Here is a 14,729-nt window from a genome sequence, read left to right as displayed (position 1 = left end):
TGCAACCCCTTCGAAGTAGGAGAGTGTTTGATGTCCGGGAGGAGCATTTTTGGGGACCGCATTCTGGCTCTGGAGTACCCAGAGGCTACTAGCATGGGCCTCGATTGGCCGCCATATTCTCCGGATTTAAACACATGCGACTCCTTTTTGTGTTGCTACATTAACGATAAGGTGTATAGCAATAACCCCAAAACCAGTGCTGAACTGAAAACAGCCATTCAGGAGGTCATCGACAGCATCAATGTTCCGACACTCCTGCGGGTCGTGCAGAATTTCGATATTCGTCTGCGCCACATCATCGCCAATGATGGCAGACATATCGAACGTGTCATAATCTAAATCTGAATTTCTGTAGTGACGTTTACCTGTTGAATAAAGTGTGTGCACGCCGTGGTTTGAATGTAATTTACGTTTTTTTTCATATAGTTGTGTAATTGTCACCCTGTATGTTCGTGAACGTTTTCTCTGTTGTGCTGTCTGGGGACATCCGCGATGGTAATCCCGCGGAAATTTTCTCTCGTAGTGCATCAGGATGCATTCCGCGGGTCAGAACAGAAGCGTACATCTATTCGATTACCAGTGCGGAGAGGGAAAAGGAGGGGCGGTGTGTGGCAAGTAAATCTTGGATGGCCACTTGCGCCTTTTAGGGGACATCGTATGCATCTGGGTGACTGCACGGTGTGACACATTTACTGGCCTCGCTGCCAAACCATTGGTGATACCAACACTATCAGCGAAAATCACGTCTCTTCTCGCCTTCTTGCGCAATGAAAGATGATGATCCGTTTCCGAAATGTTGCGAAGTTGCCTCAGTGCGTTGTAAAGCCGCTGTCGTTGCGTATAGTGCCTGCACGCTGGCTACCAGCTGATTGGCGGTTGCCTCCTGTGTGACGGATGAAGTGCTCGGATCGGTGTCGCTGGGTGTTGCCATCCCGTGCGTGCTAGGTCCGAGGCCAGACGCCTTACTGCCACGCTCTACAGTGCTGCAGACGTTTTATTGTAAGCTACACTCCTGGAAATTGAAATAAGAACACCGTGAATTCATTGTCCCAGGAAGGGGAAACTTTATTGACACATTCCTGGGGTCAGATACATCACATGATCACACTGACAGAACCACAGGCACATAGACACAGGCAACAGAGCATGCACAATGTCGGCACTAGTACAGTGTATATCCACCTTTCGCAGCAATGCAGGCTGCTATTCTCCCATGGAGACGATCGTACAGATGCTGGATGTAGTCCTGTGGAACGGCTTGCCATGCCATTTCCACCTGGTGCCTCAGTTGGACCAGCGTTCGTGCTGGACGTGCAGGCCGCGTGAGACGACGCTTCATCCAGTCCCAAACATGCTCAATGGGGGACAGATCCGAAGATCTTGCTGGCCAGGGTAGTTGACTTACACCTTCTAGAGCACGTTGGGTGGCACGGGATACATGCGGACGTGCATTGTCCTGTTGGAACAGCAAGTTCCCTTGCCGGTCTAGGAATGGTAGAACGATGGGTTCGATGACGGTTTGGATGGACCGTGCACTATTCAGTGTCCCCTCGACGATCACCAGTGGTGTACGGCCAGTGTAGGAGATCGCTCCCCACACCATGATGCCGGGTGTTGGCCCTGTGTGCCTCGGTCGTATGCAGTCCTGATTGTGGCGCTCACCTGCACGGCGCCAAACACGCATACGACCATCATTGGCACCAAGGCAGAAGCGACTCTCATCGCTGAAGACGACACGTCTCCATTCGTCCCTCCATTCACGCCTGTCGCGACACCACTGGAGGAGGGCTGCACGATGTTGGGGCGTGAGCGGAAGACGACCTAACGGTGTGCGGGACCGTAGCCCAGCTTCATGGAGACGGTTGCGAATGGTCCTCGCCGATACCCCAGGAGCAACAGTGTCCCTAATTTGCTGGGAAGTGGCGGTGCGGTCCCCTACGGCACTGCGTAGGATCCTACGGTCTTGGCGTGCATCCGTGCGTCGCTGCGGTCCGGTCCCAGGTCGACGGGCACGTGCACCTTCCGCCGACCACTGGCGACAACATCGATGTACTGTGGAGACCTCACGCCCCACGTGTTGAGCAATTCGGCGGTACGTCCACCCGGCCTCCCGCATGCCCACTATACGCCCTCGCTCAAAGTCCGTCAACTGCACATACGGTTCACGTCCACGCTGTCGCGGCATGCTACCAGTGTTAAAGACTGAGATGGAGCTCCGTATGCCACGGCAAACTGGCTGACACTGACGGCGGCGGTGCACAAATGCTGCGCAGCTATCGCCATTCGACGGCCAACACCGCGGTTCCTGGTGTGTCCGCTGTGCCGTGCGTGTGATCATTGCTTGTACAGCCCTCTCGTAGTGTCCGGAGCAAGTATGGTGGGTCTGACACACCGGTGTCAATGTGTTCTTTTTTCCATTTCCAGGAGTGTATTTGCAATGGCTTCCGCCTTACCAGGCAAAATATCGAACGATAAATCCGCGTGAGCCACTAAAACCGTACTAATATTGAGCGTAAAGTGCTCTAGCCACAACAAGCGTAAGGAATTTTCCGGGGCCGGCCGGTGTGGCCGAGCGGTTCTAGGCGCTTCAGTCTGGAACCGCGCGACCGCTACGGTCGCAGGTTCGAATCCTGCCTCGGGCATGGATGTGTGTGATGTCCTTAGGTTAGTTAGGTTTAAGTAGTTCTAAGTTCTAGGGGACTGATGACCTCAGATGTTAAGTCCCATAGTGCTCAGACCCATTTGAACCGTTTTTTTTAATTTTCCGGCAATTACTCACTTCCCTCAGGGGGCTTGAGTTCTTGTAAAAGTCGTTTCGGCGATATCTCCTCCAACTGCTCGTCACAGATTAATTTCTGAAGCCGTAGCTCCGGTGTGAGAGAAAAATGTTTGATTAGACGACTTTTAATTCGTAATAACATTGCATGTGAAGCACGGCCTCTGCCTGAACTATCTGCACTTCGTTGTGATGTGCCACATCACAATGAAACGTGGTGTAGATTCGCGGACGTCATGCAACACAAAAAACGCTCTCGGCTGCCTTAAACCACAAATCTGGCCACATCGCCGCGCGGGGTAGCCTCGCGGTCTTGGGCGTCTTGTCACGGTTCGCGCGGCTGTCCCCGTCGGAGGTTCAAGCCCTCTCTCGGGCAAGGATGTGTGTCATGTCCGTAGCGTAAGTTAGTTTACGTTAGATTAAGTAGTGTGTAAGCTTAGGGACTGATGACCTCAGCAGTTTGGTCCCATAAGATTGACTAAACTGCCCATAACATTCAAGGAAACCTTCTGGCATGTAAAGAAACCTGAAGAGCCAGCTACAGACAAACCACACATTCATATTAGCAGAAAAAAGTGCGGACAGGAAAGATATGACATGATAATGGATTACACAGATAAATACAGAATGTATTTAAGAATTAGAAATTGAAAATGACATTCTCCTTTGACGTTGAAATGCCGCTGTAATATCAAGCACTTTCTCGTCCACTTTTCTCTGCAGGCATAGTCATACCGAACATTTGAGTCGTTAAGAATTGCAGCAAAACTGAAGGCTGTTTTCCAAGATCAATGGAAGGGCTCATATGATGACGTTTTAACTATATGAAAATCTTTATGAAGTTGACACGTGTCTTCTGCGGATCGTACTTTACGCTATCACTACATGTCAGTAAGCGTTTGTTAGCCAAACAGGAGACTTCACTTTAGTTGCAATCTCTCTGAACTGCAACTCTTTCAAGCAACTGTTGGCGGATTTAGCTCATTTACTTATCAGTTTTTCTCCTGATATCCCTGCAGGAGATAGCGTCGATCATCGTCATAATTCTGAAGAAAGTGGCCGAGTATTACGTTTTGATATGCAAAGACTATGAAATAATTAAAAGTCAGGCTGACAACAAACCGAAATTACTGATTTTCAAAATAAGCGACAACCTGAACATTAACGGTTGTCATTAACGTTATTGTCTAACTAATATCAGTACCGCTGTTGACAGTGTTACTGAACTGATCAGTGGCTAAAAGTCTCCTTAAACATCGGCGCCCTGAAGACGTAACTATCACCCGCCAAAGCCAAATGGTGGTAGCACCGTCCTGTTCAATCCGGAGAAGGATGTAGGAGAGGCAGTAACAGTGAACACTCCAGTGTTCTTACAAATGAAGCCTTGTCACAATCTACAATCTATACTCCATGTATAGCACAAACAATTAAACGTTTTCTGGAGCTTTCTTAACTATACTCCTTATACATTAACATTGCAACAATATTTATTCACATTGTAATATGAATAAATTCATATTTCGTTTAACTAAATCAGTGGACAATTCAAATCTGATGCTTCCTGTTTTTCATAGAAACTTAATAAACGTTTTTCGAAACTATGTTGCCTTATTCGTACAGGACTCCATTACACGTTCATTCTGGCACCTTTTCAGAACCAAATCCCACGTGGAGAACAATTGTTTCGAGTTCCGTTCACAGCGTTCAGGTTCAATTCCATGTGACAAAAGATGTCAAGTTTTCTCAAAGTTGATATTTGTATTGTTTATAATACTGTAGACATTGCTGTCTAATAAGATATTTATCTATATCGTCAATGGGATATGACTGCTTCTTCTTCTTCTACTTCTCCTCTCCCCCCCCCCCCTCTCACGCTCCCCCCTCTCCCTCTCCCTCACCCTGTGTGTGTGTGTGTGTGTGTGTGTGTGTGTGTGGTTTAGCGCTCAACAGCGAAGTTGTCTGCAGCCTTACGAAACTTCGTATATGGTTAACATGTATTAAATATTAGAAAACAAAGAAGAGTAATTCTTACGTATGTACACTTACTTTCCTCCACCACAACTCACGGCTACCCACACAATCTTCTTTGGGATAGTTACCTGAAAAAGACGTTTCCCTCGTTCAGTACTTGCCTACACCCGACACGGCGAAAGGCTCAGAAGAGACAGCGCGGCGCAGCGCGGCGCAGGCGGTGTTGCCCAGTCAAATGCGCCGCACGGCGCGGCGCGGCGCGGAGCGGCGCAGGCGGTGTTGCACGGTTAAACGCGCCGCACTGCGCTGCGCCGCGCACCCGTGAACACAAGCTAGTAACAGTCGGTACATCAAAGGGAGCGGTTCGTTCGTGCCTCTGTATTCGGAGTGCGTTTGAAGCATCTTTATCGCGCACCAGTCTACGTGCGTACATTTTCATTCTACCTGGACAGGGTTGTTATTGAGTTAACAAACATTCTGGAAACATGAGTATTGAGTGGAACCGTAGACAAATTCAGCAAGTCGTAGAACTGTACAGAGAAAAGCGGGAACTGTGGGATCATGCAGATGATAATTATCATACAAAAAGCAAGAAAAATGACGCTTGGCTGTGGATCGCAAATGGTATGGGCTGCAAAGTCGATGAAGTGAAGAAGAAGATGGCCTCCTTATTGTCTTCGTACAGAAGAGAAAGAATGAAAATGAAAAAGTCTATGTACTCTGGAAAAGGTAATTATTTTCAATTATTGTTTTCAAAACCACATTAATTATTAGATTTACAGTTACTATTAATTTGCATTATACTTTCAGGACGGGCTAGTACTTGGTTTGCTTTCAAGTACTTCACATTCCTGAAAGAAAAATACGCACCTACACGTATCATGAAGACAGAAATCGTAAGTGCTTTTATGTGTCGTAATGTAACATTAGTGTCTAATATAGTGTTATATGTAACTATCTAGTATTAGCCATAAAATGAACTGAAGACCTGCCCAGACTGGTAACACCATCGTGTTTACGCTCGAGAAGTAGGGAAGAAACGGAGAAGTGGGGTACTGCGGGCACTCCGATGTCAGAGGGGGCGGGGACGGTAAGCGATCTGTGAGCATGGCCAGCGCGAGCAGCAAAATCACTTCGACAACTTTCAGCCGTCTCATTGTCACTAATAGTGGTGTTGTAAGTGGGAAACTGTTGGTAGTCCAGATTGTAGTGTTCGCACCGGCTGACATGCCTACAACGAACTTCGGCTTATCTGGCGCGGGTATAGTACACTCAGTAGTCTTACAAGTGGAGTTTTGTAGCAAGCTACTCATCTATACACCTATGCCCTGCACAGCACAATAATTAAACATTGACGGGTGCTTTTATTTGAAAAAAAATTCCTCACAGTTTTTGCCAACGTTGTTTCAGTGTAATGTGTACGAATCCGCGCTTCTCCTGAATATACCGCTGGCCGCTCGTATTCCAATGCTTAATTTTTCCGTAAAAAACTTGTGTGGTATGGTTATAACTTGTGTGGTATGGTTATTTTGAAATTGAGTCGTCTTGTTTGAACACATGAAGACTCGTTTATTCTGCCACCTTTGACAATCAAATACCACAGACAGAATAATCTTCTTTAGTGTTTCTGTGCTATGTTTGAAGTTCAGTTCTATACAACGGAAGCAGTGAAGCTTTCGATGAGTTTCTATCTCCTTCTATAGTTCACAATATCGCAGAAATTGCTGCTTGGTAACACCTTTATTCAAATCGTCAATGGGATGTTTATTTTGCGCACTTTGTTTCTAGATAGTTGAATACCACTCTGCTAAGCAATTTTCCCTTCTGATCTACTTCCTCAACTTTAACAATTTGAACTTAAAAAAACTGTTATGTGTGTTGTCCATTTTTTACCGATCTTTAATAAGCATGACGCGTTTCAACAGCATTGTGCTGTCATCAAGTGTATTCAAGTTACATGTACATTACTTTAATCTGATGTGTGATTAGGTTCATTTGCTGTGTGTGCCAGTGAGGTTATGTATCGAAGTACAGTGCTGTACAGATAGTGTGTACATTAAGTGATTTGCATGTAGCATGTATGGATCATTTTATTGGTGCATTCTCTTACATTTTTGTTGGAAATTTCGTTTTATGGCACACAGAGCCCAGTGATAAACGCATCCCAGCTTAACATTTTCACAAACAGCTGTGATGTGTTGGTCATTGTGCTGTGTGTGCCAGACAAGTAAATTTCCAACAGAAATGTAAGAAAATACACTAATAAAATAATCCAAATATGCTACACGCACATCACTTAATATACACACTAACATACATATTCCGATACTCACTGGCACACATAACAAATGAACCTAATTACGCTTCAGATTAATGTAATGTACATGTAGCTGGAATGTACCTGATGATGGCAGCGTGCAGTAGAAACATGTTGTGCTAATTAAGTATTAATAAAAAGTGATTTAAACAGTAGCAATTATTTAATAAATTTAACATTTTGTTTGCACGTTCTGTTACCTTTTCCATCAGCACAATAACTCCTTTTCTGCATTTCATCGTCGTAAACATTGTTGATGTTAACAGCAAGGATTTTCTGCTATCACCACACATACTTGCACTGTGAGATAACAACGCACACTACCTTGCATTGGAATGTGCCAGTACCTAATCACGTGACCAAGTTAGTTACCGGTATGACAAGGCCTACGGTTCGCTTTGTAGAGTAATACCTGAACAGACTGCTTTTTGGCTAATGAGTCCTGTTGACAAAATATACCAATATGAGATGCACGTGTGTATTTTGCTGCATCATGTTACTGTTCTTTATGTTCATTTATAGCAAAATAGTCAGCCGGTTCATGACGAACAGACGTGCGTTTAATCGACTTCTCCTTGACACTGGAGAGAGTGCCACCTAGAGCAGAACAATTATTAGATTTCCTACTCTCTCTCAAATAAGTCTGCAAGAAAATCGTTGTTAAAACAATATTACTGGATTTTTCCGGGTCCAGAAGAGTACGCTTTCACAACGACCTGAACACAGGCGCTAAGATTTGCAAAACATTTTAAACAACTCGACGAGTTCTTCATTGTAGATAGTGAAATGTTTTCTCTTTTGAACTCAGGGTAAGACGTCATCACATTATCATACAAAGCTAATACTGCATCAGCCAAAATAACCAGTTCACATATAGCAAATTTCTCAGATCCAGATATGATTAGTTACTGGTTTTGTATTTTTTCTCACAATATATTGTTTTTGATTATGGTACCATCGGATGTGGCATGCTGCGAAATCACATCGGCAAACACGAATTAATACTGTCTGTCCAATAGCCTGAATCACTCAGTACTACCGAGCGAAGTTAGCACACTGGACTCGCATTTGGGAGGACGACGGTTCAATCCCGCGTCCGGCCTTCCTGATTTAGGTTTTCCGTGATTTCCCTAAATCGCTCCAGGCAAATGCCGGGTTGGTTCCTTTGAAAGGGCACGGTCAACTTCCTTCTCCGACCTTCGATAATCCGATGAGACCGATGACCTCGCTGTTTGGTCTCCAACCCCCAAAACAACCCAACCCAACCCACGCAGTAGTAAAAAAAAGGTTTTTTAGATGTATTATTCGCTGCTGGTGTTTACTGGTGTCTGGTATCTTTCCCGGTGGTTCCAGCGCTTGCTTTGCTCCTATGACTCGGGTTCATAATGAAACAACCAGCACTCATTCAAGGTGAATATCGGGTGAAGAAATAATCTGGACTGACCTGACAGAGCAGCAACTTTTCCACTGAAGGTTCACTTCGGCTATCTTTCTGATTGGGTGAGTAGTCGCAGAAACCATCGGCTGAGCCCTTAGTCATCTTCCAACAGTCATGCAAGATGGTGCAAACTGATCCACTGCTCCTTTCCATCTACACTTACATACATACTCTGCAAGCCACTCCATGGTGCATGATGGAGTTTACCTTGTACCACTGCTGGTCATTCCCTTTCCCGCTCCACTCGTAAACGGAAAGAGGACCAAACGACTGCCTGTATGCCTCCGGACGAGCACCGATTTCTCTTATCTTGTCCTCGTGATCCTCACGCGAGATGTTTGTTGGTGGCAGTACCATCGTTGTGCAGAATGTCGCAAATGCCTGTTCTCCAAACTTTCCCAATAGTTTTTGCGAAAAGAAAATCTTCTTCCACCTACGGATTCCCATTTCAGTTCGTAGAGGATTTTCGTAATACTCGTGTGTTGATCGAGCCTACTGGTAGCTAATCTAACAAATCACCTCTGAATTGCTTTGACGTCTTGCTTAAAATCTATTTGATGGGTATCCCAAACACTTGTGCAGTGCACAAGTATTCTACATGCGGTCTCCTTTATAGATGAGCTACACATTCCTAGAATCCTCCCAGTAAACCGAAGTCGACTGTTCGTCTTCCCTACTACCGCCCTTACGTGCTCGTGCCAGTTAATATCGCCTTGCAATGTTACAACTACATATTTAATAGACGTGACTGTCAAGCAACGCGCCACTAAGACTGTATTCTATTATTACAGAATTGTTTTTCCTACTCATCTACATTAATTAACATTTTTCCACATGTAGAACAATCTGCCATTCATCACACCAAATAGAAATTGTATCCGCGTCATCCAGCATTCCCCTACAGTCACTCAAAGACGACACTTTCACTTAGACTGCTGCGTCATCCGAAAACAAACTGGGACTGCTGCTCTCCATATCCGCCAGATCGTTTGCGTATATAGAGAACGCTTAGCTGGGTCACATCTGGCGATACCGTTCTCTTCGATGAACACTAACTGTCCAGGACGATGTACCGGGTAAAAACCGGTAAAAAATGTTCGAGCCACTCACGTGTTTGAGAACCTGTTCTGTGTTATCAGACCTTCGTTATTAGTATGAAGTGTGGTACTGTATGAAGCGCTTTTTTTCCCGAAATGTAGGAATATGGAATCTGCCTGTTGCCATTCATCCACGGTTTGCAGAATATCGTGCGAGAAAAGTGCAAGATGGGTTTCGCAAGAGCGATGATTTGTAAATCTATGCTGGTTTGTGAACAGAAACTTTTCTCTCACAAGGAAATTTATTGTATTCGAACTCAGAATATGCTTAAGAATTCTGCAACAAACCGACGTTAAGGATATTGGTCTACAATTTTGAAGGTACGTTCTTTTACCCTTCTTGTACACAGGAGTCACCTGTCCATTTTCGCAGACACTTGGGGCTTTCCATAGGGTGAGAGATTCGCGGTAAATGCAAGCTTGCCTTAATACTGAATTGGTATTCTATCCGGACCTGGCGACTTATTTGTTTTCAAGTTTCTCAGTTGCTTCTCTACGTCAGGGATGCCTACTTGTATGTCCTTACGGGAACCTCTGCGACGGTTAAACGACAGTAGTTCTGTATGATCCTACTGCTTGAATGATTTCTTAACGCGAAATTTCAGCTTTCCTTTTGCTGTCTTCTATCGCCAAACCAGACTGGTCGACGAGTGACTGGAAGAAGCGTTTGACCTGCTTAGTGATTTTACGTAGGCCCAGAAATTTTTTGGATTCTCGACAAGGTATTTCGTTAACGTATGACGGCAGAAGTCATTGCGTGCTTCGCGTATAGATCTTCTTACAGATGCACGAATTTTCACTGACTTATGCCTGTCGAATTTTCTGCGTTCTTTTTTTGGACTGAGAGCGCAACAAGCTTTCTTTGCTCAACAATTTCTGAATTTTGCATTAAACTACGGTGCGTCTTTTCCGTTCGTCATACACTTACTCTGCACATACTTTTCAAGAGCGCAACTCATAAGCAGTTTAAACTTCGCCAACAACTCATGTAACTCCATCATATTGTAACTACATGATTATCCATTTCATAATGATTGACCCCTGACATAGAGCTCATTTTCTGGTTACATGACGAACGTCGGAATTGTGGAAATATGTACTTTTATTTAGTGTATGGGTGTTACGTTTTAGTTTAAATGGGAGCCAAATACGCAACAATATTTAACAGAAAAAATTCTTTTTCGAGAATTTTTTGGCACATGTCAACTTCCAGGACTCACAGAAGTTAGACCTTAAATAAGCGGAAAATTTCATTTGCGCAGTTTAAAGATGCAACTTTTTCCATTTGCAGGTGGATTGTCGTTGCTTTACGATTAGCCGTTTAGTCCTAATAATGGTGGATGTAAATTTCTGCAGTTCGCCTAGTGGTGATGCGTATTAACAACACGAAAGGCGAAAATTCAAACCCTGGCCTTTAACAGCTGTTACGTTTTTTAGCACATAAATGTAAATAAAGCGCTAATAGCACGTATTTAATTTATTTGTTTTTGCGTCCTCATGCGGATCGCGTATGCTATGTTGCCGGATCTCAGAACAGTATTTCCGCTTCGTTGTTCGTTGTTACAGTGTTTACATCGGAGCTTACCGTCAAATAGGAAACAGTCGTGATCCCATTCGTTGTTGTGTACTCGTGTGACAATTGCCTTGGTATGTGTGTTAATCCATGCGTCATTTACAGAGTTGTGAAAAGTCTATGGTGATCAATGCGCGTACTTACTTTTACAGTGGAGCGAATTTCGAGAGAATATAGAGAAATTTCATGTCTTGTACCATCAAAAAATGAAGTCTGGCAGGCGTCAAAGGTTTGCATTGCACGAGTCTACACAGGAAGTCATAAGAAGAAAAACCATTGACTTCTATGCAGGCCCGGATCTAGGGAGGGGGGGATCAAACCGGGGTGTCTGCCCCAGGCGGAAATGTCAGGGGGCACCAAATTCGTATTCATGAAGATAAAAACCTTGTTTCACAAAGCGTCTTTCATCCTGTGCAGGTTGCTCTATTCATACCATTTTGAAATGGATCCCATTTGGTTTCTGAACACATTCTAAGCTGATTTCTGAACGAATGATCAGTAGATTTTTGAATGCGAGCCCCAACGTGATGTTTCTGCCAGGGGAATCCCCATCGTATCCATAAATAAAAACTTTCCAGCAGACAAAAGCAGACAAGGCTATACGAGCAGAACCGAATAAACCCGAATGGGTGAAAGCCAATCGCTATTTGTTTATGTGGTTGAATGGGTGCGCGAATCATCAGCGGTGCTATAATTATTAGCGAAGTCCATAGATTCACATTACCAGAGTGGAAATAAATGACTAACAGGAAAACAGGTAAGAAAGATTATATATTATCTTCTTGGCGTATCAAAGAAAATGAAATTTTGACAGAAAATTCATGACAGGTCGCTATGCTACCAGTGTCACAGTGCCCTGTTAGCAGCCGCTTTAAGTTCTATTCTCGGAATAGCACGGAAAACTCGTTGAACGAACACGTAATAACTCCCAACTGGAGAATAAACGCGGGATAACTGAGTATGTGAGTGTGGCAGAGTTAGTGAAGTTAACCGGAATATAAGTTGTGACATTGGCAGGAATAGTTACGGATTTAGTGTTGATAGCCGGCTGGTGTGGCCGAGCGGTTCTAGGCGCTTCAGTCTGGAACCGTGCGACCACTACGGTCGCAGTTTCGAATCCTGCCTCGGGCATGGATGTGTGTGATGTCCTTAGGTTAGTTAGGTTTAAGTAGTTCTGAGTTCTAGGGGACTGATGACCACAGATGTTAAGTCCCATAGTGCTCAGAGCCATTTGAACCATTTGAACAAATTAGTGATGACAAGATTGTTTGTTAGAACGAGGAAGGAGATGAAACAAAACATCACACAAATTACATGGAAGAATATGACGATTCGAAATTTATATAAAAATTTCGTACTACTACCTTTCGATCTCTTGCTTGAGAAACTGGAGCGTATGAATGAAATGTGAAACTATTTCCTAACATAAAACTTTTTGCTTGTAGTAGGCCTATTAGGCATTTGATATTGATACTTGACGAATTATTTTCTGTCGTGTTATTTATGTAAATGAGGTACATAAAAATGACAATTTGCACCAAAACAGTCTCGCTTATTTGGCGTGTGTTGCAACTGCTGTAATACCAGAAAACCCTATTTCGTTTTATCTAGCAGATCTAGCTGTCCTTGGCAGATTTCTACTTATGGCATGTATCGGTTAGAAAAATGCACCGATGATGACTGATATCAGTCGAAATCGATTTGCAACAAGATAAATAAAATATATTTCCACGACTGGTTGCTACATTCTTTATAATTTTATGTTCGTTAATGTTAGCACGAATCATGTACACTTCTCCAGTAAACTGACTCGTTTCATATCATTTCGATAAAAGAATCGTTCAAATTAAGTATGGAATATGGAGCTAACTAACTAGCTAACTACTAACCATCGTCGCTATGACATTTTGACTGCCAATCCCTTTCTGCACACTAAATATAGGAAAGACCGAGCAGTTAAAACCGATGCCGGTATGTTTAGTTCTGCATAACCAGTACATTTCGGTATTTGTTTGGTCTCGGTTATAAGTGTTTTTTTTTCATTTTTACTAATAACTGGATAAAAATACCGCCATATCAATTTGTGATGGCAGAAGTTTTAAAATTTGTTGTTTTTAAATAAAACTTTTTTTTTACAAAACGAGTAATGTCTGTTCCTAAAATTTACATTGCTTTGAAATATTGCATTATTATAGATACTCGGAAAAAGCGATCAGCACTATTTTAATAACAATGCCTACAGTTAGAAACAAGCAGTCGGCCACTGTAGCGGTTCCTAGGCGCTTCAGTCTGGAAACGCGCTGCTGCTACGGTCTCAGGTTCGAATCCTGCCTCGGGCATTGATGTGTGTGATGTCCTTAGGTTAGTTGGGTTTACGTAGTTCTAAGTCTAGGGACTGATGACCTCAGATGTTAAGTCCCATAATGCTTAGAGCCATTTGAACCATTTTAGAAGTTAGCAACGAGCACATGATATAAGAATCGATACAGCATAGCAAAGACGATATTGTATCTGTTGCGGCATGGCGTGGCCTATTAGGAAGTATGCGTGCACATGAAGTGTGCAAGTCTTGCCATTGTCTGGTTTATATGGTAGTTCCTCACTGTCATCATCTGGCTTCGGTTATGTTGCAGAATGGTACTGTCCCTAATTTGAAAATATTCCATAAAGTGTGGTAACAGTGAAGTACAATTCCGCATTTGCTTTAAAAGATTAAAAATGTCAGGAGGCACGACAGACGTGTAACATCACATAAGGAGAAAATATCGACAATGTTCCTTGGAGGACCAGGTAAATTTGATTGGTATACCTATAACTTTATTGAAGTGCTATAAACTTAATTTTGTTATTGCTTCAGGATGAAAAATGTATACCATCCAAAAGCCACGATGCAGGGAGTCATCAACATGTGACCTTACTCTCTCGCTGTCGCCGCTTCCGTCTCCTTCACCTTCGCAGTCTTTGCTGGATAAAATAAGATCGATTTCTGCAGAGGAAAAGAGCCGGTGTAACCGAAAACCGGTTCTTTCAGAAATAACTCCCACCCATATTGTACTCTGACACTGCCGCTAAGGTTAGGTCTGTTTCTAGCTACAAGGTATAAAATATTCCTACTGCGTGTGGGTTGTCGAACTAGTTGCTCAAGAAAGTTTCCGGAGAAAACGATTATATCTACTTCACAAGACTGTAACACCTGCAACGAATCCAGAGACATCCCACTCTACAGTCGGTACAACTGTTGTCTCGATTGTGATACGCTGGGCTTCGAGCACCGCGGCCTCGATTTCTATTGCGATTCCCGGTTCATCACAGAGACATGGTTTGGCACTTCCATCTTCGTCATTCAGACGTGTTTGGCAACAGTGGAGGCGTCTGTGCCACCTAACCTCTGTATTATACAATAGTGGAAATCAGTGTAACGGCAGGGTTCCTAAGAGAGTAACAGTACAATGTCTGAAGTTTTCATGTATCGAATTTATTATGAAAGTAGTAGATAAATATAAGACCTACAAAACCACGACGAAATTACATAATTTCTTTCATAACACGAGTAACAA

The 14,729-nt window shown here is 43.6% G+C and overlaps 1 protein-coding gene across 1 annotated transcript in view; it reads left to right on the top strand.

The window, feature by feature from the left end:
* The first annotated feature begins 5,074 nt into the window (after positions 1-5,074).
* The window catches only part of LOC126470299 (uncharacterized), a 67,173-nt gene continuing 57,518 nt past the window's right edge, over positions 5,075-14,729 (top strand). Inside the window, exons 1-2 of the mRNA XM_050098069.1 lie at positions 5,075-5,476; positions 5,558-5,643. Coding sequence (XP_049954026.1) covers positions 5,233-5,476; positions 5,558-5,643 — 330 coding nt within the window. The 5' untranslated portion in view covers positions 5,075-5,232. The remainder of the gene's footprint in view (positions 5,477-5,557; positions 5,644-14,729) is intronic.

Source organism: Schistocerca serialis, chromosome 3 (genome assembly GCF_023864345.2).
Source record: "Schistocerca serialis cubense isolate TAMUIC-IGC-003099 chromosome 3, iqSchSeri2.2, whole genome shotgun sequence".
Lineage (NCBI taxonomy): Eukaryota > Metazoa > Arthropoda > Insecta > Orthoptera > Acrididae > Schistocerca > Schistocerca serialis.
The sequence above is the reverse complement of the archived record's forward strand: the minus strand, read 5'-3'. Positions and strand labels throughout refer to the sequence as shown.